The sequence below is a fragment of the Elephas maximus genome, chromosome 17 (genome assembly GCF_024166365.1).
Source record: "Elephas maximus indicus isolate mEleMax1 chromosome 17, mEleMax1 primary haplotype, whole genome shotgun sequence".
NCBI classification, from domain to species: domain Eukaryota; kingdom Metazoa; phylum Chordata; class Mammalia; order Proboscidea; family Elephantidae; genus Elephas; species Elephas maximus.
In genome coordinates this window covers 40,365,528-40,391,892 of record NC_064835.1, presented here as the reverse complement: position 1 = coordinate 40,391,892, position 26,365 = coordinate 40,365,528, and the positions used below count along the sequence as shown (strand labels likewise).

Below are 26,365 nucleotides of genomic sequence, written 5' to 3'. Positions count from 1 at the left end.
CTGTTGCCCAAGACAGAGGTATGTGATTGGCGGCTCACTGTCAAGGTGGCAGTCTTGCAGTTGCATGAGCCACATTTCAAGAGCTCAGTAGCCACATGTGGCTGGTAGCTTTCGTATTGGACCACACAGATACAGAATATTTCTATCAACACAGAACATTCTAGACTTTTGAGTAGAAATTCTCCAGCCAGGCCAGCCCTGGAACCAATCACACTGGAATTGATGCAGCTTCTCCCCATGTCCCTGGTGGCGTAGTGGTTAAGTGCTATGGCTGTTAACCAAGAGGTTGGCAGTTTGAATCCGCCAGGTGCTCCTTGGAAACTCTACGGGGCAGTTCTACTCTGTCCTATAGGGTCGCTATGAGCCGAAATCGACTCGACGGCAGTGGGTTTGGTTTTGGTTTTTTTTTCTTCCCATGACCCATCCTAACCCCACCTAATTTGCCACCTTACTCTAAATAGATGGTTTAACAAGTTGGCTAACAACGTGGACTCTGGAGCCAAACTGGCTGGACTCTGCCACTTAAAAGCTTTGTGAATTGGAACTTCACCTCTCTGTGCCTCAGCTTTCTCGTCTCTAAAATGGGGGTAAGGACAGGATATTTATGAGGAGTGAATGAACCATTAGAGTTAATTATGTAAAGCACTTAGAACATGCTATCATAAATGCTTAGCAATTTTTATTATTCATCTGTTTAACAGTCTACTCGACATTTATTGAACAACCTACCTCATGACAGGCAGTGCACCAGATGCTAGGACTGTCAGCAGTAAGCCGACCTTGGTTACTCTCTGGGCCTCAGTTACCCCTCTGTGATGGGAATGTGGTAACCTCTGCACCCCTGCCTGCAGTGAGATGAAATGGCAGGGGTGCTTGTCCTAGCGTGTTAATGACAGCTTCAGGTAAATAGGAGACAGTGTGTTTGGAGGCAGACCCAACTGGAATTCTGTTCTATAGGCGTTACTCTCCCAAAAGCACACCCTAAGCCCCCAAACACCCAAAATAAAAGGAGCTAACAGAGGCCAGCTGGCTGCTGTCTGCTTCTTGCTGAGCAGGGATGGTGGGGACTTGAGTTGTACTCGCTGGGCTCACTGTCTCCCAGATCCCAAGGGAAGGAAAGCTTGGATGCCTTGGCCAGAGCTTCCAGAGGGCAGCTGTGCAGAGGAGCCTTAAGACAGTTGGTTTGAGGTTAGGGGAAGCAACCCACAGCATGACAGTCTCTTTGAACCTCAGTTCCTCATCTAAACAGTGAGGGAAATGGACTATGTTGACATTTCCCAAACCAAATCATACCAGTCAACTCTAAGTTCTGCTCTAACACCCAGGAACAAGAGGCAAGACGGAGAAGGGCATCCAGCCAAGCTACTGGCAGGTGTAAGGGGAGAGGGAACGGGCTGAGGAAGAGAGTTTGCCATCTGTGACATAGACATGGCAGACTGACTGCTCCCAGAATTAGGATTCTGACTCCAGGCCACACCTGTCCTTTTCTACATAAGGAAACAGATGACTAGAGAGGCTTACTCCTGTCCAAGTCCAGAGCAAGTGGGTACCTCGGCCCAGACTATGGCCTGAGTCCACCAGCTCTGTGCCTTCCTCTTGTCATGTCCCTGCCTTCGTCTCTTGGTGGGTGGAGATGGGTGGTGGGCAGCAGAAGCAGCCATGCCCCAGGGCCCCCAGGGGTCCCTCCCACCCTGGGTGGACCAGAATTCTCCCTCCTTCTGACAGCGGCGCCAAAGGAGGCACTTTACCTGTGACAGAGCCCTGGGGAGGTCAGACCCTTCAGGCCACAAGCAATGAATCAAAAATACATCTAAGCCTTTAATTAAATCAGTGACTCACTAGCTGCATACACTGTGTCCATCATGTTTGACCACAGGAAGAGGTCAGCCTAGAATGAATTAGGCTGGGGCCTCTCATGGCCTCTGTGACCTAGAATATGGGCCCTGGGGCTGCTGAGGCTCCTGCTTAGCCCCTCTCGAAGTCCTCTGGGTACTTATAAACTGACTGAGGTACCCCACAGAGGTGTCTTCCTAAGCCTGAGGAAGTTTAGGGTTGTTCTCAGCCCACTTCCCCCATCACCACGGTCCTGACATTTGTGGAGAGAAATCCCAGCTTCCTGGAGGCTTCACAGTGCAGTCAGGTTAGTGACTTAGACAGGGACCCCCAGCTACTCCCCCTCTCTCCTCTTTGTTCCTCTCGCCCCTCATCCCTGACTACCTAGCAGGAGGGACTTCACCACCTCCTCCAGCCCATCTTCCAGGGAGGAGGAGACTGAGGCCTGCAGAGGCAAGGGGGCTGGCTGGAGTGTTCAGCCTGGCTCAGAGTCAGGACCTGGGACTCTCAGGACTCTACAACGTCTGCTTAGGTTGACATATGGCCTCTTGCCATGTTATTTTCTTTTTAGACAGAGTTGCTGAAGTTGAGCTGAAGTATGACTGTCCTAACTCATCCTTTGTCAATATTATCTTCCTCTCCTGCTTGTAAATCTCTCTCTCAGAACAGACATCCCCAGCTGCTCAGCTTCTCCTGAGCCCATGGGGCCCATGCCACCCTATAGTCCCCAGGCTGCTGTGTGTGTTGTGGCTCCCCAGGCCGTGGGGCCCATGCCACTCTACGGTCCCCAGGTTTCTGTGTATGTTGTGGCTCCCCAGGCTTTGGGGCCCATGCCACCCTGCAGTCCTCAGACTGCTGTGTGTGTGTGTGTGGTTCTCCCAGCCGCGTCTTGCCCACTCTAGTGGCATGTCTGGGAGAGCTGAGGGCTTCTTCCCACAGGCCTCCCCGTGCTGATCCCCCCAGGACCACGCTCCCAAGGCACAGCCAGAGGAAGATGTATGCAGGGCTGGAAGCCCCCCCTGTGACCACACAGGTACCCAGCACCCACCCGGCTCTGGGGAGCACCTCAAGGTTCTGGGTGCTGAGGGCTTATCACCAGGTTGACCTTCCTGGTAATGGGTCTGCAGTGGGCACTCCGTGCCAGGTCTTGGAGCAAAACTTGCTCAGTAAGGTGCAGTTCTTCCCACCTTCCCTGGCAGGGAATGGCCAGTGTGTGAGGGGCCCAGCCAACACCTCTGCGCTCCTGGTTGAGCTCTGTGCAAGTGCTGCAGAGGCCACAGAAGGAAGGAGCCCATGTCTGAGGGAGAGTGCTGTTTGGTTGGGGTGTCTAATCCCCTCGGTCTACTCCCCATACACCGTGCACCTCCTAGTGCTGGCACCTTGTGGCACTGCACCTGACCTAGTGCTTGAAGGCTGTGCAGGAGCCCACCGGGGAGGGGTGGTGGGCAGAGCATGCCAGCAGAGGTACTGGGTGGTGGAGACCGGCCTCTGTGCTGTCCCATGCTCCCCACCCCAGCACCGCCCCCAGAACCTGAGGAGGAGATCTACTGTTACCCCCTGAATCCTCCTGCAGGCCGGAGCCTCTGGAGCCCCCCGGGTGTGGGAGCCTGCCTTTGCAGGTTCAGCTCTGTCTTGGTGATCCATTGCTGCCCTGCTGCCAGCAGTGTGATATACGGCCTGTGGGCCATACAGATAGTGTCAGCATCATCTAGGTTTGCAGGCCTGAGATTTAGGGACCCCTTCATTCATCATGTTCACACCTGCCCTGCTCACAGGAGGAGGCTCATGCCGCCCATTCTAGGCTGTGCCCACTCTGCCCAAGCCCCTCCAACACCTCACTTTGACTCTTTCTCATCCAGGCTAGTGGGCTTGGCTGATGCCCCAGAGGAGCCCCCAAGCGTAGGGCAGGAGTCACAGAGCAGAAAGCCACAGAGATGGGAGGGGCATAAGGAGCATCTTTCAGGAATCCTCGCACTGCATCAGGAGGTTGGGGAGAGGGCAGGAAATAACAGGGCCCAGAGGGGTTGGCCCCAGACCTGGTTGGTCACCAGCTCTCATCCCCAAAGAGCTTCGGTGCCCAATAGCTCTAGAGACCAGAGAAGAGGAGTGGGGCACTTGACCATCCAGAACCTCCAGCCCTTCCCCACAGGACACAGACTTAACCTGTGCCGGTGTGTGTATGGGGGGGGGGGTAGTGCAAGGGTCACTCTCAGAACACCGTGTGATGGGCACAGCAATGCCAGGTTTGCCGTCAGGACATGATATGGGTTCCAGCCATCTAGTTTTAGCAAGGCCGTTCAGTTCCAGCCTCGGTTTCCACACCTGTAGAGAGAAGTAATGAGCACAGTGCCCACCCGAGAGCTGGCCTGAAGGACTTTATAGCCTGAGTGCCATAGATGGAACTGGCATAGCCTGGGTAGGAGTAGGGTGGGAGGCTGGGGCTGGGGATTCAAGCTCCACAGGGGGAACCGGCCTCCCATATTGGCCAATCTGCCTTCTCTAGGAGCTTCTACCACTAGCTGCCTCCCCCATTGGTCACAGTGCATTATGCCAGTGTACCGGCTGTCCATGGAGCCCAGGCCTGGGCAGAGCCTTGTCCCTGGGAGGGAGAAGTTACTAGAAAAGGTGCCCCAAAGGCTGTGTGGAGCTGATGACTCATGAAAAAGGAGCCAAGGCAACCCTTTCTCTTCCCGGCCCCTAGATCCAGTTATTATAATCACTATCATATTTTATATTGTCTAACATCTTCAGGGTTAGATTATTTGCCAGGCCCTATGCTAGGTGGTTTCCATGGATTCCCTCATTTGATCCTAAAGCTGCCCCCTAAGAACGACAGGTGAGGAAACTGAGGCACAAAGTCTTGGGCCCTGGGTTCTGTGGTGAGCGTCCAGAGGTGAGTAAGTTCCAGTGTCTCCAGGCTCCTGCCTAGGCACTGGGGGAGAGTTGTGCAAACAGCAAGTATGCTGGAGCCTACAGGGCTGTGGCAACACGCGGCAGGAGGCACTGTGGATGTCCAGGTCTGGGAGCAGCATGCTGCAAGAGGGCTTCAGGTGAGGACAGGTGATGCCTACAGGCACAAAGCACAGGTGAGTGTGACCTTGCCTGCACCCTCACCCAGAGCCACACAGACCTCAGCACCAAGGGAAACCAAGGCAGAAGGAAGCTTGTGACACATAAGAAGGGGGAAGGACAGTGCTGTGGGGACAGGATGAGAGCTGGCTGCTTATGCCCCCTGCCAGAGCAGCGTGGGTCCTGCTTCTCTCCATGGCCTAGGGCACTGCGTGCCTGCTGTTTGTCTTGGCTAACCTAAGCCCTGGACATGCAGTCCCGGGGCCAAGCCACCCGGGCTACCTGGCCTGTCTGTTCTTGTCTCCCAGGCCTTGCCAAAACCAAGTGCCGGCTACCTGGTGTGCGGGGGTCTGGCAGGATCCGTACTGTGCAGAGGAATTCACCGACAGCTAAGAGACCCTTGCTGGGCCCTGCTGGGCACCCCCTGCAGTGCAGCCTTGCCTCTCGTGTAGGCCCTTTGGGCCTCTTGGAGCCCTGGACTGTCCTCTGACCTCAGCCCTGAGAGGGAGCATGCTGCCCCCCTCCTTGTGCCACCCAGTGGAGGCTGGAGGAGGGCGCCCAGCTATAGATACCACAGTTCTGTCAGCAGCTGTTGATGGACTTGTCCTTGGCTTCATCAGTGCCTGCTGTCTGTCTTGTGACAGAATGTGCTAGAAGTCCACCCGCTTCTCTCCGCACCTCCCCCCTCCCCCAGCTTCTGTGTCTTTCCTGGCTCAAGCGGAAGCCCTTGGTGGGGCTGACCCTCTGTGCACCAGTTGGAAGTGGTGTCTGCCGTGGACATCTGAGATTCTGCAAGTCTCTCAGAGCACTAAGCGTTATAGCAAAAAAAAAAAAAAAAAGGCCCACCTAAAATTCCATTGCTGTGGAGTCGATTCCAACTCACAGGGGCCCTATAGGACGGAGTAGAACTGCCCCCTAGGGTTTCCCAGGAGCGGCTGGTGGATTCCAACTACCAACTTATTGGTTAGTAGCTGAGCTTTTAACCACTGCGCCACCAGGGCTCCTGTAGCAGGCCAAGGGTAGGGAAAGTCTTTAAAATGGGAAAGCTCGGCTGTCAAGGAGCATTTTGCTATAACCATATGCAGAGTCAGAGGGCAGGAACAGCATCTCCATGTGGCCCCGTCCTAGAGCCAGGATGGCACACCTCCAGCTCTGCTCAGCCTGGCCCCAGGGGAGCTCGGTGAAGCTAGGTAGGGGGATGTCAGAGCCCCTCTCTGCCAGAGCACAGAGGGGAGAGGAGCCTTTCTGGGCTTGCTGGTTCATGAGGGCTCATTAGCAAGGCCCTATTCTGGGGGGTTACTGAGCTGAGGAGCCCTGGCAGTGTCTGCTGCCCCCACCCCTGCAGCCAGGCACCTGCTCACGGGTAGCAGCGGGCTTGGCTAGGGTGGCCCTATGTCCCACTTTGCCTGGAACAGCCCCAGCTCATGCCTGTTGGCACTCCATTAACTGTGTTAATTATTTCTTCACCTCATCGCACTTTGAGAAGTGTCCTAGTTTGGATAATGAAGTATGTGGCCGCACTACTGCTCATGAACAAAGGGACAGGGTGGGCCTAGCTGGGCTGCTCGGCCCCTCACCTTTAGGACAGTCTCATAGGCTAGCCAAGAGGAAAGCATCACTTCAGCCAAGCTGAGGGCACAGGGATGGGCCACCCCCGGGTGAACAAGTACCCTGGGAGGGAGCCAGTGAGGCCACATACTGTCACCAGCCAGGGAAGGGGTGATGGTGCTCCCCTGCCTGGGCCACTCCCAGGGCCTTGTCACCCAGAGGGAGAAGGGGCAGACTTGGGCAGGGCTGTGGCTCTGTCTCCTGCTAACTGGGAGACCTGGGACACTCAAAACCCCTGCATGCCTCAGCCTCTCCACCTGTTAAATGAGAATCAGACTTTGATGTTATAAGGGCTTACTGCTTAAGTGAGAAAACCACTGTGAAATTGTTTTGGGAGCCACAAATCATCATTCAGCGTGATCTCCTGCTAATGCTATCAAGTAGTTTTCAGGGGAGATGGCTCCCACCCCAGCACCACCCGTCTGTCCTCTAGGACCCTAGGGCACGTGAGATAATCCTTTATTTGAGCAGAGATCCATCAACAGGGCTTAGGAGTAGTAACAAAGCCTAGCCAAGGGTCTGTGTACACATGCTCAAGAACACACACGCATCCCTCTGGCAGGCACACATTAATGCATGTGTGTGCGGAGGCATGTGAGGGAGCATGCCCCTGGGAACCACTGGAACTGGGTCCTTGTCATTGGCTGAGACAGCCTGAGTGAGTGGGCAGAGTGGAAGACTCAACCCCCAATCGGATGATAAACACCATATCCAGGAGGACCAGGGGCAGGCTGACATCTTCCCAAATTAGACAGCTTCAAGAGGGGTGGGTGAGAGGGCAGAGGAGCACAGTGACCCAACTGTACTCAGACTCACACAAGACGAGGGCTCTGTGACAGTCACTTAGGCACAGATACACGTGCCCAAATGCAGCATACACATGTGCACATATGTGCACACATGCACGCACACTCAGTAGCACACACACATATACAGCTGGGCAGTGGTAGAGGTTTGGCAAAGAGAAACTGGTAAGGTATAGAGGCCAAAGTGAGGAAACAAGCTTGCAGCTAGAAGATGAGAGCAATGACGGTCTGTAAGGGGTGAGTCCTGGCTTGTTCTTTGGGCATCTTGGCTAAATTAAAAAAAAAAACACCAACCTCTTTCCCAGGGCTGGCCCAGACCCTGGCTCTGGGTAGGATGGGGAGTTACCAGCTGGCATGAGCAAGGCCAGTGTGCCTGCTTCCAGAGCGCATGTAGGCCCTGCCGGGGAGAAGAAGCGCTGACTGCCACAGGCAGGAGCTGGAGAGGGAGCAAGGAGGACCCATTAGAGAGGTGGGCTGCCAGGGGCAGAGTCTTGAGTGGCAGGCAAAGTGGGGAGATCCAGGAGGCCTTTGAGCACGAACAAGTGGGTTTAGTGAGAAGGGTGGGCAGTGAGTCGATTCTGACTTGAAGAAGCAGAACAAGGAGTCAGAGATTGAAGTGGAAGGCCCGTGTTGGCAGGAACAGAGCCCAAGACCAGGACCTTGCAGAGAAAAGGGAGCCATGGGGAGACCTGATGCCTGGCCCATGCAGGAAGGTGGAGGAAAGTCTTGAGGTTGTCAGGCCATGGGCTAGAGAGATGACAGAAAGAAGGGGGCCTGGGCAGGAGCTGAGAGTGGGACTTGGTCATACTGTATTTAAGGTCACCAGGAGGATGAGACAGAAAGTTGTTTCTCTGAGTGTCCCAGCCCCTCTTTTCAACTGAGGCTGCTCTCTGGGCTGGTTGGACCTTTCAGAGTCTGTGACTCCAGCCTGCCTTCCAGCAGCCAGGAGTTCAGCAGGAGGGAGTCAGGGAAGCAAGGCCAACAAGCCTACTCTAGACCCATTCCAAGGCTGCTGGGTTAACAACTACAGTAACAACAACATGCATAGTCACTTCTACTTATTGGGCCCCTTATTGGGCCCTGGCCATGTGGCAGATACTTTACATTGATTTTTCTTCCTAATCATCCAAACTACCTAGCGAGGGAAGAACCATTATTATTCCCACTTTATAGATGGGAAAGCCAAGGCTCAGAAACGTCACCTTGCCAAAGTCAAAGGAGGCTGTCTGACCCCAGGGCCCAGATTCTTCCCACGATCGCACTGTCCCTCCATACACCACTCTTTTGGCAGAAGCTGGGAGGGTGGTAAGAGAAGGCTTTGACTGTGGTCAGATCCTGCCATCACCCTTGGGTGTTATGGGGGCCAGGACAAACTCTAAGAGGCTGAGAGGACTAGGAAGTGACCTGGCCAGTGTGGCCCATCTGCCTTGTCTGGTGGACAGACTTTGAGGGGGCCCTTGATTACATGTTCTTGTGTAATACCCTCCCCTTGAGTGAGGGTTGCACATATGATCCTTCTGGCCAGTAGACTGTGGCAAAGGTAAGGGTAGTCACTCTCTCCACAGTGTTATACAGAAGATTCTGTCCTAGCAGACTTGCTCTAGAGTCTCTCCTTGCTGTCTTGCTGAACTCATTGGCCACATTGGAGGAGTCCATGTGACGGAACTGTGAGCAACCCCTAGGAGCTGAGGGTAGCCTACCACCAACAGCCAGCAAGACCCGTGGCCCTTAGCCCATGACCACAAGACAATGCATTCTACCAACAGCCTATTTGCGGAAGCTGGCCTCCCACAGTTGAGCCTCCAGATGAGAACACATCCCAGCCAAATTTGACTGCAGTCTGTAAGAGCCCAAGCCAAGCACCAGCTCAGCGGTGCCCGGACCCCTGACCCACAGAAGCTGAGATGATAAGTGTTTGTGGTTTGAAGCTACTAAGCATGTGGTGATTTGTTACACAGTGATAAAAGCTAACCCATTTACTTGTCTTGGGAGCTAGGTAATCTAATCCAAAGGTTGGTTTTTTCTTTTTTTTTTCTGGAAAGATACTACCTACCTAGAAAATCAATGAATTATGTTTTTTTGATGCTATTGAGCTGGAACAAAACCAAAGCATCACAATATTCAGGCCTGCACTGAACAAGTATCTCCTTCTTCCCAAGTCTTTGGCTTGGTTTTCCTGCTCAAGAGACAAGATGGGGTGAGATCTAGCCCTCCTGTCAGAAGTAACCAGATGTGAAAGCCAGAGTGTCCAGGCCTGGAGGAGGAAACAGCCATCTGGAGGGACAAGGCTTTTCCTGGGAAGCACCTCAACATCTGGAGCCTCAGGGGCCCCTCCTGGGTGTATTCCAGGCCAAGCAAGATGAGGGAGCTCCACTGGGGCCTCAGTGCCCTGAGTGGGCCTGTGCAGGCTGGGGCAGGACACCAGAGGATGGTGTGAGCAGCCGTGAGGGAGGGAGGCAGTGTAGACAGACGGGATGCTGGACTTGGAGGCCCTAGTCCTGAGTCTGAGTGACTTTCCATGACTCTGTGACCTTGAGTCCATCACACAACCCCCCCTAAGCCTCAGTGTCCTCGTACGTGAAATAGGGATGAAATCTCCGTCTGCTTCACAGGGCTGCTGTGGAGATCAAAGGAGGGAGTGGACATGACAGGCTTCATAAAAATGAATCCCGCTGCCCTTATGCAGGGATGGCGGTTCAGTAGTAGAATTTTCTCCTTCCATGTGGGAGACCTGGGTTCAGTTCCAGCCAACACACTTCATGCACAGCCACCTCTCGCCTGTCAGTGGAGGCTTGCATGTTGTTACAATGCTGAATAGGTTTCAGCAGAGCTTCTAGACTAAAACTAGGAAGAAAGGCCTGGTGATCTATGCCAAAATTTAGCCAATGAAAACCCTGTGGATTACAACAGTCCACTTCACAGTTGATTACGGGGATGGCACGGGACCTGGCAGGGTTTCATTCTATTTTGCGTGGGGTCCCCATGAGTAGGGAGGGACCCATTCAGCAGCAGCTAATAACAACAGTACCGGGGTTTCCAATTCCAACCAACAAATGTCCCTCGAGTCCCTCATTTCCCTTCCGAGTAGAATCTGCTGTGGGACCTGCCCTAGGTCACATGGTACAGGGGAGGTGCCTGGACAGAGCTAGCCCCTTGGCCCCAAGCCCTGTGTGCTGTGTCCTCCCCTCCAGCAGGAGAGCACGTTCATGGAGGAGCCCTGTGGGGGCTGGGAGCCAGAGCCAAGTGGGGGGCAGTAGCCAGCAGTGTAGGGGTACAGGCCTGGGTTAGTGAAGTATGTGGATTGACTGGGCTGAAACTGATCAGCTCTGGCACTGGGCTTTTCCTAAGCAGCAGCCGCAGAGTCGATACTAATCCCTTGATTCTATTAGGGCTCCTGTGGATCTCTGGAACAGAGACTGTGCCTCTGCCTCCAGGAGGGGCCCTGCCTGGGACTCGAGGGGAAGCCGGAGCCTTGAACAGCTATTCTCTTTAAACTATTCTCACCCTCTGCCCCCTACCACATGCTTCCTGTGGCCATAATTCTGCCCCAGCCCCAGCCCACAATCACTTGTCTCGGCCGCACCAGTGAGCTGGTCACCATCCTGCATTAGGAGGCTCCTCATCTGCCTCTGCCAACCCCAGAGGGCTCCTCCTGCCCCCCATGATGAGAGCTGCCATTTTTTCCTTCATATGTACAGCAGAAGTTCTGTTAACCAGCCGCTGCTTGGTGGACTTAGCAAATTGACTGGCAGCTTCCATTCCAGCAGCAGGACACTAGCTGATGCCCATAGCAAGCGTGGGTGGCCGGATGTCGGCGGGCTCCCCTCCCGCACGCCTGCACCATGGCTCACACCCGCACCCGGTGCTCACCAAGAGTCAACCATGCTGATTCCCACACCTGTCCATCACAGGCATGTGTGTGATGGTCATCATGTGATAGTGTAGAAACCATTGTAATAGGAGTTGAAAAGAAATAAACATGTGGTTTCTGTGAGTTGAATGCTCTTAAAAGACTCCATAAGGTGAGTCTGGAAAAAGACTAGGTGAAGATGGGTGGGAAAGTCATAAACATTCTAAGAGGGTGCCGTGCTCAGATTGCTCCTCAAGTGTCCTGGCGTTCTCAGATCACTGTAACAAAATCACAGCTGGAAATTGTATCACAGGTGCTGTTGATGTAAGAGTCAATGTGGGGCTTCTGGCAGCAGACTCCCAGCCCAAGGGAAAGCCATGGCTCTACATCCAAAAGCCGGAAGTGCTGGAGATAGCGAGTGATGGGTAGTTCGGACAACAAGGAAAGTATCACATATTGCGCAATAGTGGGGACACACCATCTGTTGAACAGCTGGCTCTTCAACAGTCACTTGTGTTAAGTTGAAATGTTTATCACATGCATGTATCACTCTTAAAGGATTCCTCACTTTAACAGGCTTTTTTGATTAACCAACTAACCATTTCCCTAATTTTATTGGGTAAAAGGACTTCCGTTTTCCTCCAGAGATGATGAGCGGCTTGGATGGTGTCTGAGCATGTTTGTAACCTCGCACTGTCACTCATACATGTACACACACATGCACACACACACAGCTCTGAAATACCATGTACTTATCACAAATCACCCTGTCTTAGGATTACCCCAAGTCTCTCTCCCTTTAGAAGGAAGCCCTGCTCCTGCCCCGACATTGCCCATTGTCTGTAGAATCTAGCACAGTGCTGTACCCAGTACAGATGTTCAATTAATATTTGTCAAATGGAATTAAATAAGCCCCCTCTTCAGGGACTAGGGGCACTGACTGGGTTTCATTGAACACCTGTAGCTCTGAAGAGCACCTTTCCATGCATTCAAACCTGTCCACCTAGAAGCTGGCCTTGCCCGTAGCCCTGGTTGCCCAGTCTACCCTGCTTTACCCCAGCCTTGGGCACATCAGAGCCTTCCCATCTGGGCCCAGACACCCCTAGTTCTCATTCTCAGCCTGCAGCACCCTAAAACCATTAGACAAATTTCTATAAATAGTTCTGCCCAGTTGTGGCTCATCTCCATGACCCTTAACCCATGACCAAGTTCATGCGAAGCTGGTATGTTGGCCACTTGCCTGGACTCTGGCTGTGAATGACCACCTGAACCTCCACTTTCCTCAGGTAGGATGCTTTCTTATCCTCATGGAGCCCTGACTTTCTTAACCTCTGGTTGCTAAAATGGCAGAAGTAGAAATTTATTAGAACCCAGTCAACCCAGCTGCCATGTTTTGAGACTAAAAGCTGAGGAGGAAGGTGTGTGCCTGTGGTACCATGAGGAGAGCTGAGCCTGGGGTATCTTTCAGGCTGCTCCCCCCGGAGGCCTCTTGCCTCCCTGTGTCCTCTTCCTGGTTCAAATGCACCCCCACAGCCTCAGGCATTCCGTCTACAATGTAGCCTTTGTCTCTGTCAAAGACGGCTCTCTGAGAACACTCCAGGGAGGGCCTCCTCGTGTCTGTAACTCTGCGGGAGAAGTAGCGGTGACGGCGATGTCAGCCACAGGCACAAGTAGCCACAGGGTGGGTATTGGTCACAGCTGACCTGGCCCAACATGGACGCATGATTTTCCTCTGGTAACACGTCTCCTTCTACCTTGCCTGCAACCACCTGCTTCCACCTGACTCTCCCTCAAACACCCCATCCTCCCCCCAACACCCCATCCTCCCCCCAAATTCTGTGAAGGGAATCCTACCTGAATGTGGTCAAGCATCTCCCCCATCCACCAGGGCACAGAAGTAGTTCCAGGCCAGAACAAGTAGAGCCTACAGGGCTGAGCCAGCCACCATGGGCAAGCAACAGCTCTCCTCCCAGCCCGGCCAGTTGGGCAGCAGGCTTTGGAGAGAGGCCAGTGCTGGGCCTCAGGTCTGGGACAGGTGCAGCTGGTCTCCCTGCCCCTCCCAGGCCCTGCTTCCCACGAAGCTGCCCCCTACTGGCCAGCTGGCTTTCTTCATGGCTAGGCTCTCTGTTCTGCTTAATAACCAAGTGGTAATTAGCTCCACATTTTTGCTAGTATGCTTATAATAAAAAAAAAAGCCACCATTAAAGTTATGGGGTTTTCAAGCCGTAATGGCTTCCAGAGTAATTAACGCACAACTGGGTTTATTGCTAAGTTTATTTTTAGAGCTTTTCTCCCTCTGTCCCCCTCCCTTTCGCAAGTTGTTTTGACCAGAAAGACTAGATGGAATCTGAATTGTCTCTGCACTGCCCCCTGCACCCTTGCCTCCATCGTTCCCTTCCCCTCCTGCTCCCCTTTCTGCTTCAGCCTCCAGGGGGTGCTGGGACACCTGAGTGGAGACAGCATTCATGCAGGAGGGCTGCTCTGAGCCATCTCCCATCCAGGGCCAGCGTGTGTCACTGGGTCTACCTGCCACTGATCCAGGTCTGGGGGCTCTGGGCTGGAGACCTCTCATGCCATGCTCCTGATGTAAGCGTAGAGCCAAGTGGCTGAGATTTGATTCTGGCCCCATCATTTACTAATTGTTGACCGTGGACAAGTCATTCAACCTCTCTGGCCTCAAGGAGTTCAGCTGGAAGACAGGGGTAACAAAGTGCCTGCCTCACAGGGCTGTTATGAGTATTTAAGGAGCAGATACAGGTAGGTCGCAGGCTTGAGATAAAGAGGATGCTGAGAACTAAACAACATAAAAGCAGGAAATTACCAAGCAAGCTTCGATTTTATGTACTTAATAGGCTTGAAGATCACCTTTTTCCCTGTGCTGTCTCCATCCTGGAATCCGAACCCTCGGAGACACAGGACTCTTGAGGATGTTCTGCAGAGTCCCTGAGACACAGGAGAGATGTCCCAACCGGGTCTAGCCTCCCTGTCCTTTGCCAAGTGTGGCCTCAGAGCACCCAGCCAAAACGTGGCTGGACTCAGAGTCCTGTGCAGCCCCATCAGTGGCCCTGGAACTGGGGCTGGGGGCTAGTTCTGGGCAATGTGGCTTGAGGTCACTTCATTCCATTACCCTCGGCACATGTGACCCAGATGGGATCCTGGTGTGGGACACTGAGCCAAGCTCTGCCACCTGCCGAAGCCACAAAAGAGTTTATAGAAGATGACGCATATGTACACACATGCACACATATGTACACACATATATACACACACAATCCATAGCCATGTGGAGAAGTTAAAGGAGCAGCAGTGGGAATGAACAACTCTCCAAGACAAAACAAGGACACCATCATAAGGACTCAAAATCATAAAAGGTCTAGCTGCCCCACCTGAGGCCCTTGTTTCTAGTGGAAGAGTTTCTGGTTTGCTGCAGCCATCCCGTGTGGTCAGCCATGGCTGGCCTAGTCCCCACACAAGCTCCTTGGGTCCTCTGGCTGTGTAGATATGAGACCAGAGCACTACGCAGTTTCCCAGGTGAAGGAAAGCTGAACAGTCCCCACCACCACAACAGCACAAAAGCAAACTGACCAATATTTAGTATTTGGAAAGGGGGTTCCTGCTGAGCCTAAGTCCCTCCTCATACTGGCCCAGGGCGCAAACTCTGATTTCCTCTTTTGTCTTGGTGGGCCACAGTCTGCCTTGGGGCATCCCAGCTGTGTGGCTTCTTTTCTGTCTTCCCAACTGAGGTGGCCCTGGAAGCTGCACTTAGGGCCCAGGAGGCCCTACCCCTCCTTTGATGGCATCCTGCCAGTAGTGATTGCCATCGATTGTCAGATGTTGTGCTAAGTGATTTACCCCTCACAGCATTCCTGACTGAAAGGCACCATTATAACCATTTGACAGATGAGGAAGTTGAGGCCTACAGAGGCTAAGTAACTTGTCTAAGCTCAATCGCTAGTAAAGCCAGGCTTTGGATCCAGGGTTGTGTGACTTCAAAGCCCAGGCTCTTGATCTCTGACCTGGAGCTGGAAGGAATGTAGGAGGTCATCTGGCCCAGACCCCTACCACACTTTAGGGAACACTAAGGCAGAGAAGTGACTTGCTCAGAGACATGGTCATCTCCAGACTCCTGGCCTAGCATTCTTTCCTGTGCAACACACGGCACATTGCCTAGAGATCTCTGTGCCTGTCTCCCTTCATCCTATCCCAAGAAGCTAGAGCTTTCCTGAGTGTGCTACCCGCTAAAAGCCCACTGCCGTTGAGTCGATTCTGACTCCTAGCAACCCTGTAGGTTAGAGTAGAGCTGCCCTGTAGGGTTTCCAAGGCTGTAAATCTTTACAGAAGTAGACTGCCACATTTCTCCTGCATGATAGCTGGTGCATTCGAACCACCGACCTTTGGGTTCACAGCTGAGTGCTTAACCACTGTGCTACCAGGGCTCCTTTCTGAGTATGCTAGCCCCATGTAAACCTACTGAGCCATGGCTAAAGTGCCGGAGCTTTCCTCAGAACTTAATTTGAGCAAACCAAAAAAAAAAAGAAGGGTGCCCCTAATCAGGTGACTGGCTTCTCATAAGATGTATAATATCTCAAATTGCTCTCCTGTCCCATGGTCCCCAAGTCAGACTCATACAGGTGCACATGCATGCACACATGAACACACATGCAAGCACATGTGCACATGTATGCACACACAGGCACGTACACACGTGCATGTGCATACACACCTACACACACAGGCGCACACACACATACAGACATGCATACACATACACCCCCGAATGGCTGCTCTATCCTGTACGCCCTCCGTTGGTTTGACCTCTAGGGTGACATTTAGCCCTGCTGACAAGGGCACTCTGGAAAGACAAGGCTTTTGATGGTAAGGGGTGATGCTGGCTGACCTCAGAAACTACAGTGCTCTTTTCAAGGGAGACAAAGCTAGTTCATTCACAAGGTGTCAGAGCAATTTGGAGAGAAGACCAGACAACCAGAGGAAAGTACACTATTTCTAATACTATGGGGCCAAAAGTCCTCTTCAGCAAGGATGGGAGCATACCTTATTTGGGCTGGACAGGCGCGTAGGCTCTGCTGGGACCTGGAGGTGTGAGCACTTCCGGGCAGGCAGTGCTGCCCAGGGCCCTCCTCCCCCCACACTCACTCTGAGCTCAGGGAGCTCAGCATCCAAGTAGAAGAAAGGAAGAGGGGACATAACGTGACACTTTAATGGTGGTCATGAGAGATGGCCTGCCTTGTGGTCGCTCCTCCTGCCCTCTGGACCCTTGTCACATGAGGGAACTCAGGGGGAGATGCCCCTGCAGAGTCTCTGCAGGGCTGAATGGAAATTCGAATCAGGCCTCATGTTCCTTACAGAGGGGGTACCTATCCTGGGGTCCTGTTGCCGCCACCAGGTTTGACTGCTGTTTCCACATGATGCGGCCACCTTCCAGGGTCAGCTCTTCCTCTTGGTGACCCCAACTCCAGCATCTGGCATGCAGTCCTGCACAGAGCACTGTCCAAGGGGTGCTCATTGTGTTTCCTCCCAGGACCTACCCCTAAGGCATCTCCTTTGTCCTCATAAAACTCACCCTAGCTCTGATCCCTTTATCCAGGCTCTGAAAAAACCAATCTGGACTGAAGGGCTTTATGGGCGTTAGCTTATCTAGTCCTGACAACTACTTTGTAAAGTAGGTACTAATCTTATCCCATTTTACAGATGAGGAAACTGGCACACAGAGTTAATGTAACTTGTCCAAGGGCACACAGCTTGTGGGTGGCAGAATTATGACTTCATCCAGGGCCATGTGTCTCCAAGGTCTGTGTCCTTAGCCCCTGCACCCACTGACTCTCATAGATGTGCCCGTGCCATGCCCGTGGCATGCCCGTGGTAAGGCAGGCTCAGTCACCCAGCAGGCAGAGAGACAGGGTCCTCAAGATGGACCATCATGGCTCCCTCATGACAGCCCCACTCCTGTGTGTCCCAGCGCAGGCCAGCCCTTCCTGGCATCCCTCACCCATGCCCAGGTCCCTGGCTATGCTCTTCTGCTCTTTCTTGCAGGTGCCCACCTCCCAGGGTTCCTGACCTCGCCTCTGACAGCTACCTCTCCTCAGACTCCAGCCAGGCTGGACTCTCCAAACCTGCTTCCGCAATGGGTGGGTTGTGAGCGCGGGTAAGATCTGCTAGCCAACATTTCGGCTTCTCTGTCCTCTCCGTGCCTGGCCGGTCTGGCCCATTTCTTTTCTTTTCTTCCTTGTGCTGCCGCCACCCCTGCTGCCGCCCCTGTCGTGACCTTGCCGCCACTCAGGTAATGAGGAGCTGTGGGCCCAGCCAGCCTTGGAGATGCCGAAGAGACGGGACATCCTTGCGATCATCCTCATTGTGCTGCCCTGGACACTGCTGATCACTGTCTGGCACCAGAGCACCATCGCACCCCTGCTCACCGTGCACAAGGGTGAGCCCTGCCCCCCATCCCCAGCGGCTAACATCACAGACACTATTACTATAACCCACTAAGCAGTTCTTGGAGTCACTATGAGCTGGAATCCACTTGATGGCAACAGGGGTTTAAGCAGTTAGGAAGAATTTCAAGGATCATTCAAGCCAATGATCTCACCCTTTTTAAGGTCTCAGAGCCCTTTGAGACTCTGGTGAAAGCTTTCACACACAGACACGCAAAGAGACAGGCACACAGGCACAGACACACAGGGACACAGACACACACACAGATATAGCACAGACACACACAGACACACCACAGACACAGAGACACACCATAGATACAGACACACACACACAGACACCACAGATACAGAGAGACACCACAGATACACACACACAGACACACCACATATACACACACAGAGACACACCACAGACACACAGAGAGACATACCACAGACACACAGACATATATGGACACACAGAGATATACCACAGACATACAGAGACACACCACAGACACACACACAGAGACACACCAGACACACACAGACACACCACAAACACACACGTAGACACACCACATATACACACACAGAGACCTACCACAGATACATAGAGACACACCACAGACACATACACAGACACACCACACACACACAGATACACACCACAGATCCACACAGCAGTACACCACAGACACACAAAGACATACCACAGACACACCACAGACACACACACACAGACACACACACAGAGACACAGCACACACAAAAGGACACACACCCCTTGCATCTGGGATTTTAGGACTGCATGGACTGGGGGCATTCAGCAGTTGGGGGCGGTGGGTGGAAAGGATGGGCAGGAGTTCTGGTTTGTATTATGTTTTAAAAATTTTCAAGAATGATATATTGTTTTGCCTCCTTTCTTGTTTGGGCAACCTGGTCTAGTCCTACCTCAGGAACAGGCCTGGAGAAAGGAAAAGCCCTGCAGAGCCCACAAAGAACTAGAGGAGGCTCTGAGCCCACCAGGCTGCTGTCCCTGTGCACACCTAGGCTCCCTACACCACAGACCTTCCATCTGCCTCTCACCCAGTCTGGCCCCAACCCCTTAGTCTGTAGTATCACCTGCTTCTCTGCTTTCCCCCTACATGCACAGGCTTAGCCCTTAGGGCAGCCATTCCCACATAGAAATGTGCACCATCATACCTGGGACACTTGACAGAATACAGAAGTGAGATCCTCTCCCAGGGGGAGACAGTGGGCCTGGGGAAGGGCCTGCATATCACCTGTCACCCCAAGTGATGCTAACACAGCTGGTGTCCAAGAGCCACTGCATTCCCTGTTCATCCCACAGTCAGATGGCATGGCCTGTTCACCTCAGGGTGCTCGAGCCTCAGCAAGGCAGCGCCCAGCTAGAGGTGGCTGAGCACCCACCCACTGCTGGGCCTTTAGAGCCTGGGCCTCTCACGTCACTCTCCCTGCCTCCTCCAGCCACCTCTGCACTCTTGTCATTCTATTGTTATCATCACCAGATAAACACATTATTCCACAGGAGGTAGAACTGCCTACTTCTACCCATGTGTATTATCCTGTTGATTACTTTCCTGGCAGACTCCTGAGACAGAGACTGCAGGCTGCACTGCAGGGCACTGCTGTTACTACCCCAGCATGGGACTTGGCATTCTCAGTCTTCCTGCAGCATGCCAACGTGGGCCTGCCAAGGGGAGTCAATGCAGGCTGCAGCGCTATGATTTGGGTAGCCGCACAGACTTCATGACTCCTAGGTCTTAGGGGCACCCAGCCAGGGAAGCAGGGCAGACAGTGGGCAGCTATGGAGTCCTGATCCATGGGGACTTCCACAGGGGGCAGCAGGGTCACACGTTTGAGGTGATTTGGGAGCGGGGAGGCAGAAGGCTGGGTAGAATGGCTCGTTCTCAGGCCTCGGTTTCTAAAACTTTACTGACCACAGGGTAAATTTACCCTACACCCTCATCAGAGCCCCTACAGCCCCTTCCCTTCCTCCCTCAACATTGTTCTCCTTTCACAGTTTGACCCAAAAGTCCTCCCCAAGTCACTGCTGACCAGCTGCTTGTGTGCTAGTCTCCTTCCCCAGCCCCTCAGCCTCACACCTGCCAGCAAGCACCTGTGGCCTGGCAGTGGGCTCTGAGTCAGTGTGCCTGTGTCCTGCAGCCATTCGCCTGTGAGCTCCCTAGAGCAGGAGCAGGTCCTCTTGGGTCATCTGCATCTCTTCCTGGAACCCAGACTGAGGCTTCAAAAGGCACCCCGCATACCCCATATACGAATGATAAGAGTGGTAAAACGCAGGGGAGGCGATAGACTGACTGGTGCAGAGTCCTTCCCGGTATTGTACCTTAAACCCTCTCATGCACATTGCTCATTTTATCCTCCCTAGAAACCCTGGTGGTGTAGTGGTTAAGAGCTACCACGGCTAACCAAAAGGTCGGCAGTTTGAATCCACCAGATGCCCTTTGGAAACTCTACAGGGTAGTTCTACTCACTATGAGTCGGAATTGACTTGACGGCAATGAGTTATTTTTGGTTTGGTAGTCGCATGAGGTCATCAGGAAGTAGGGCTGGCTACTGTCCTTCTATACACAAAGAAATGATAGTAACTGGGAAGGCGGTGTCCTGAGCCCATTAATCCACATAATAACTCTATAAATTAGATGCTATTATTAGCTCCACTTTATAGCTGCAGAAATTGAGGCAACAGAAGTTAAGTAACTTACTCAAAGTCATATAGCTAGTAAGTGACAGAACCAGGGTCTGAGCCTAGGCATTTGGATTCCAAAGCTGGACAACCTCTAGCTGAGATAGTGAGAATAGGGAGGGTCACATAGTAGGTTAGTGCCTGAGTCTTTCAAACAGAAGAAAGTCACTTCGATTGTTGTAGTTGTTGTTGTCAGGTGCAGTCAAGTCGGTTCTGACTCATAGCGACCCTTTGTACCACAGAACGACACACTGCCTGGTCCTGCACCATCCTTACAATCGTTGTTATGCTTGAGCCCACTGTTGCAACCACTGTGTAAATCTATCCCATTGAGGGTCTTCCTCTTTTATGCTGACCCTGTACTTTACCAAGCATGATGTCCTTCTCTAGGGACTGATCTCTCCCGACAGCATGTCCAAGGTATGTCAGATGCAGTCTCGCCATCCTTGCTTCTAGGGACCATTCTGGTTGTACTTCTTCCAAGACAGATTTGTTCCTTCTTTTGGCAGTCCATAGCATATTCAATATTCTCTGCCAACACCACAATTCAAAGGCATCAGTTCTTCTTCGGTCTTCCTTGTTCATTGTCCAGCTTTCACATGCACATGATGCAATTTTGAAAATACCGTGGCTTGGGTCAGGTGCACCTTCGTCTTCAAGGTGACATCTTTGCTTTTCAACCCTTTAAAGAGGTCCTTTGCAGCAGATTTGCCCAATGCAATGCGTCTTTTGACTTCTTGACTGCTGCTTTCATGGGTGTTGATTGTGGATCCAAGTAAAATGAAATCCTTGACAACTTCAACCTTTTCTCTGTCATGATGTGGCTTATTGGTCCAGTTGTGAGGATTTTGGTTTTCTTTGTTGAGGTGTAATCCATACTGAAGGCTGTGGTCTTTGACCTTCATCAGTAAGTGCTTCAAGTCATCTTCACTTTCAGCAAGCGAGGTTGCTTGCTCTATAATAGGTTGTTAATGAGTCTTCCTCCAATCTTGATGCCTTGTTCTTCTTCATATAGTCCAGCTTCTCAGATTATTTGCTCAGTATATAGATTGAATAGGTATCATAAAAGGATACAACCCTTATGCACACCTTTCCTGACTTTAAACCACTCAGTACTCACTTCTTCTGTCCAAACAACTGCCTCTTGATCTATGTGCAGGTTCCTCATGAGCACAATTGACTGTTCTGGAAGTCCCATTCTTCACAATGTTATCCATAATTTGTTATGATCCACACAGTCAAATGCCTTTGCATAGTCAATAAAACACAAGTAAACATCCTTCTGGTATTCTCTGCTTTCAGCCAGGATCCATCTGACATCAGCAATGATATCCCTGGTTCCACGTCCTCTTCTGAATCTGGCCTGAATTTCTGGAAGTTCCTTGTTGATATACTGCTGTAGCTGCTTTTGAATGATCTTCAGCAAAATTTTGCTTGCGTGTGATATTAATGATATTGTTCGATAAAATTTCCACATTCGGTTGGATTGCATAAATATGGATCTCTTTCAGTCAGTTGGCCAGGTAGCTCTCTTCCAAATTTGTTGGCGTAGACTAGGGAGCACTTCCAGTGCTGCATCCATTTGTTGAAACATCTCAATTGATATTCCATCAATTCCTGGAGCCTTGTTTTTCACCAATGCCTTCAGTGCAGCTTGGACTTCTTCCTTCAGTACCGTTGGTTCCTGATCATATGCTACCTCTTGAAATGGTAGAACATCAACTGCGTCTTTTTGGTATAATGACTGTGTGTATTCCTTCCATCTTCTTTTGATGCATCCCACATTGTTTAATATTTTCCTCATAGAATCCTTCACTATTGCAACTCAAGGCTTGAATTTTTTCTTCAGTTCTTTCAACTTGAGAAATGCCAAGCATGTTCTTCCCTTTTGATTTTCTATCTCCAGCTTTTTCCACATGTCATAATATTTTACTTCATCTTCTTGAGCCACCCTTTGAAATCTTCAGTTCTTTTACTTCATCATTTCTTCCTTTTGCTTCAGCTGCTCAATGTTCGAGAGCAAGTTTCAGAGTCTCCTCTGACATGCATCCTGGTCTTTTCTTTCATTCCTGTCTTTTCAGTGACCTCTTGCTTTCTTCATGTATGATGTCCTCGATGTCATTACACAACACTTGGATACAAGGGGTGCATTAAAAACAAGAGTACCGTTGGCCCTAGTTTCTCTTCTTGATAGGGCTACTAGGTTTACCGCTGAGGAAAATGTCCAGGATGTAAGGAAAAACGCAGTGGCAGTTGGAGCAGGCTGCTTCAGGAAGAAATATGTCCCCATTTCCCCTCCCCAAGGCTGTGTTTCTATAAGACACGGTCTTCCAGGATAGCTGTGGGGTGAAGATGGTGAAAGGTGGCTGAATAATGGGGCAATTAGGTTCAGGTAGTACAGGTAGGCTCCCAGATGGTGGAATGAAAGTGCAGATCAGGAGAATGTTAGAAAACTAGCAGAAGAGCAAAAACAGGTCTCCACCCTGTCCTTATGGTTATACCAAAATGCAGAAATAGCTAAAATTGGGAACTACAGATTCAGAATTTGAAATTATCCTAAACACTGACCAGTACAAGCAAAATACACTGGAATAAATGCAGTAGTTAAATATAAAGATCTGCACAAACATTCAAAGACTCATTTACATAAGGCCAGATGGGATGATCCTTCTTGACTAGAGGAGTTGTAAAGAAATATGGAGAGCACTCTCAGCAAGCTCCTTAGAAGTCAACGGAGTGCTGCGGCCACATAAACCCACCCCCAAAGAATGGGCCTGTCAGCTTCTAATGCCAGAAGAGGGTGGGTCCACTCAGGGACAGATTAACCAGTAAGCAAGGTAATATGCACAGGCTTAATTGTCTTTATTTACTAACCTGTAGTGCACACTCATACTCATGAGTTGGAATCGACTTGTCGGCAAGGGGTTTGGTTTGGTTTGTTCTGTAGTGCACGATTTCACGAGAGTTTCACCACATTTTTGATGTGGCAAAAAACAGGTAAAATTGTTACTGCAGATTAGTAAATAAAGACAATTAAGCCCTGCGTACATTGCTTATTGGGTAATCCATTCCTGGTCCCATTGCTCTCCACTGGCTGGAACCCATGCAGAGTAGCACCATGGGCTCTGGGCACGTGAGAAAGGTACTAGGTTGGTAAGGATCTGGACACTTTGACACTATACTTCCCATACCCTTAGGAACCAAGGACGCAGTCATGGAATATGGCCAGCTGCATTCAAATAGTTACAGGGCTGTCAACTGTGAGGAGAGGGAAGAGGCCATTTCTGTGTCATTCTTTCTAGAGTCAGAACTTGGAAAATCCCCAGGAGAACTACAGGGGTGTAGATTCCACCTTAGCCCCAGACACTTCAAGCTCCAAGGCAAGGCCTGATGACATGCAAGCAGGGACACAGGGGACAGGGCTGTCGGGGATGGAGGGCTCCCTTTATGTATCCAGGCACGGTCAGAACCCAGGCCCAGCATTCCCTTCTCCACACCATACTGTCTCCCCACTTCCGCAGATGATGGGAGTGACGCCCGGCGCAATGCACCAGGCTCGGACCCCAGGGAATACTGCATGTCCGACCGCGACATCGTGGAGGTGGTCCGGACTGAGTATGTGTACACGCGGCCCCCACCGTGGTCGGACACACTGCCCACCATCCACGTGGTCACGCCCACTTACAGCCGCCCGGTGCAGAAGGCTGAGCTGACGCGCATGGCCAACACGCTGCTGCACGTGCCCAACCTGCACTGGCTGGTGGTGGAGGACGCGCCCCGGCGCACACCGCTGACAGCGCGCCTGCTGCGTGACACAGGTCTCAACTACACGCATTTGCACGTGGAGACGCCCCGCAACTACAAGCTGCGCGGTGACACTCGGGACCCGCGCATCCCCCGTGGCACCATGCAGCGCAACCTGGCGCTGCGCTGGCTGCGTGAGACCTTCCCCCGCAACTCCAGCCAGCCTGGTGTGGTCTACTTTGCAGACGACGACAACACCTACAGCCTGGAGCTTTTCGAGGAGGTGGGGCAGGTGCTGAGGCCAGTGCGGGAGTGGATCACAGGACAAGAGGGCCCAAGGAGGGGAAGTGACCAGGGGTTTGAGGCTATGGACACAGGAGCTTGTGACAGTGGGGAAGTGGGAGGTTTGCCCACTCAGGATGCAAGGTCTGTGCTCTGGGCAGGACATTGTAGGCTTGGGTAGACAGAAACCAGGGTAAGGAGTGTTGTCAGGCTGGGGGTCAGGGCAGATGAGAGAGACAAAAGGAAGGGATGGAGGAAAGCTCACACTCCTTAGGGAAAAAGATTGGTGTCTAAAGCTCCTAAATCCATATTCCTGTTCTGAGAACTACTGACTGGATAAGGGCTTTGGGTGGGGCCATTCCATCTGGCTATTAGAAACCTCTGATGACCAATAGCTTGGGCTTCCTTCCGGTTTATGGGCATGGTAGCCAGGGGTGGGGCAGGGAGTCACTCTGACTCTAAATGGTAAGATGAGAAGGTTGGCAGCAAGAGAGGATTGGGCAACAAGGCCATGTGGAGAAGAGGAGACTGGCTGGACTGAGGGGCTGGTCCCACACAACCTCGGGCAAGTCCTCTGCAGAGGCGGTCAGGTGTCAGCAGGCAAGGGCAGGACCAGATGCTGTGAGTGTGGGGACTGATACATTTCACCGTACATGGGGGTGGGGCTCACCCTAACCAGGAAGTGCTTTGATTTGTAGATGCGAAGCACCAGGAGGGTGTCTGTGTGGCCAGTCGCCTTCGTGGGTGGCCTCCGATATGAGGCCCCCAGAGTGAACGGAGCAGGAAAGGTGGTTGGCTGGAAGACAGTGTTCGACCCCCACCGACCGTTTGCCATAGACATGGCTGGATTTGCTGTCAACCTTCGGCTTATTCTGCAGCGAAGCCAGGCGTACTTCAAGCTGCGTGGTGTCAAGGGGGGCTACCAGGAAAGCAGTCTCCTTCGAGAACTTGTCACCCTAAGTGACCTGGAACCCAAGGCAGCCAACTGCACCAAGGTAGGTAGGCTCCTCAACAGAACTGCCCACCATAATGCAAGCATGTCCAAGCCTATCAAAACCCACCTTACAGATAAAACCAACCAAACAAACAAACCTGTTACTGTCAGTCAATTCCAACTCCTAGTGACCCTATAGGACAGAGTAGAACTGCCCCAGGGAATTTCCAAGGAGCAGCTGGTGGATTCAAACTGCTGACCTTCTTGTTAACTGCCATGCTCTTAGCCACTGCGCCACAAGAGCTCCCCTTATGGATAAGGGAGGAAGAAATAAAGGCCACAACACGGCCTTGCAAATAAGAACCAGCCTAGAGACAGACCTTCCTAAAGTGCCTTCCCAGGAGAACACTTTATCACCTGTAGGGAAGCCATTCCAAAGTCAGCTGAGGAGATGGGGAGGGGGTGGTGATCCATGAGTCATAACCAAGGAGCAAGCCTCCTCCCTTAACCTGGTTGTGCTCCACAATCTCCCTGCCACAGAAACACACATACGCTACTTTTAGTTGGAACTTCTTGGGCTAGAGCCAGGGTTATCACTTGGCTGAGCTGAAGGGTCCTGAAGGCTCTCTCTCTCCCTAGAGAGACCCATCAAGAAACCCAGAGGACAAAATCTTGGGACCTGCTTCTCTATTTTCTGTAGCTCTAGATCTTCATGTTTCCAGCAGATATTTGAATGCATCCCGTACACAAATAGCAGGAATGAGGGGGTAGGCAGAAATAAAGAACAATCAAGAAAACTTGACAGAAAAAAGACCACATGTGGGGACCGATGCCTGCGGGGTGTAGGAGGGAGAGGCGGGCAGACCCAGGCCAGGGCCTCCTCATTCTGCCATGTCTCTGCACACAGATCCTGGTGTGGCACACACGGACAGAGAAGCCAGTGCTGGTGAACGAGGGAAAGAAAGGCTTCACAGACCCCAGCGTGGAGATCTGACCACAGGGACAGGTATGAGAAGATGAGGGCGGGTGTAAACTGGCAGGACTCAGCACCAGTCTCCCAGAGGCTCTCCTCAT

General features: G+C 52.1%; 1 protein-coding gene across 3 annotated transcripts in view; it reads left to right on the top strand.

Annotated features, from left to right (window-relative positions):
• Positions 1–26,365, top strand: part of B3GAT1 (beta-1,3-glucuronyltransferase 1) — a 33,718-nt gene that overhangs the window by 3,978 nt on the left and 3,375 nt on the right. The window contains exons 2-6 of one of the 3 annotated variants that reach the window (XM_049857288.1): positions 17,218–17,312; positions 17,465–17,611; positions 23,853–24,358; positions 25,056–25,352; positions 26,199–26,297. In XM_049857288.1, coding sequence (XP_049713245.1) covers positions 17,309–17,312; positions 17,465–17,611; positions 23,853–24,358; positions 25,056–25,352; positions 26,199–26,285 — 1,041 coding nt within the window. In that variant the 5' untranslated portion in view covers positions 17,218–17,308 and the 3' untranslated portion in view covers positions 26,286–26,297. Of the gene's footprint in view, positions 1–17,217; positions 17,330–17,464; positions 17,612–23,852; positions 24,368–25,055; positions 25,353–26,198; positions 26,298–26,365 lie in introns of all 3 variants that reach the window. The other 2 variants (XM_049857287.1, XM_049857289.1) reach the window with 2 other exon arrangements.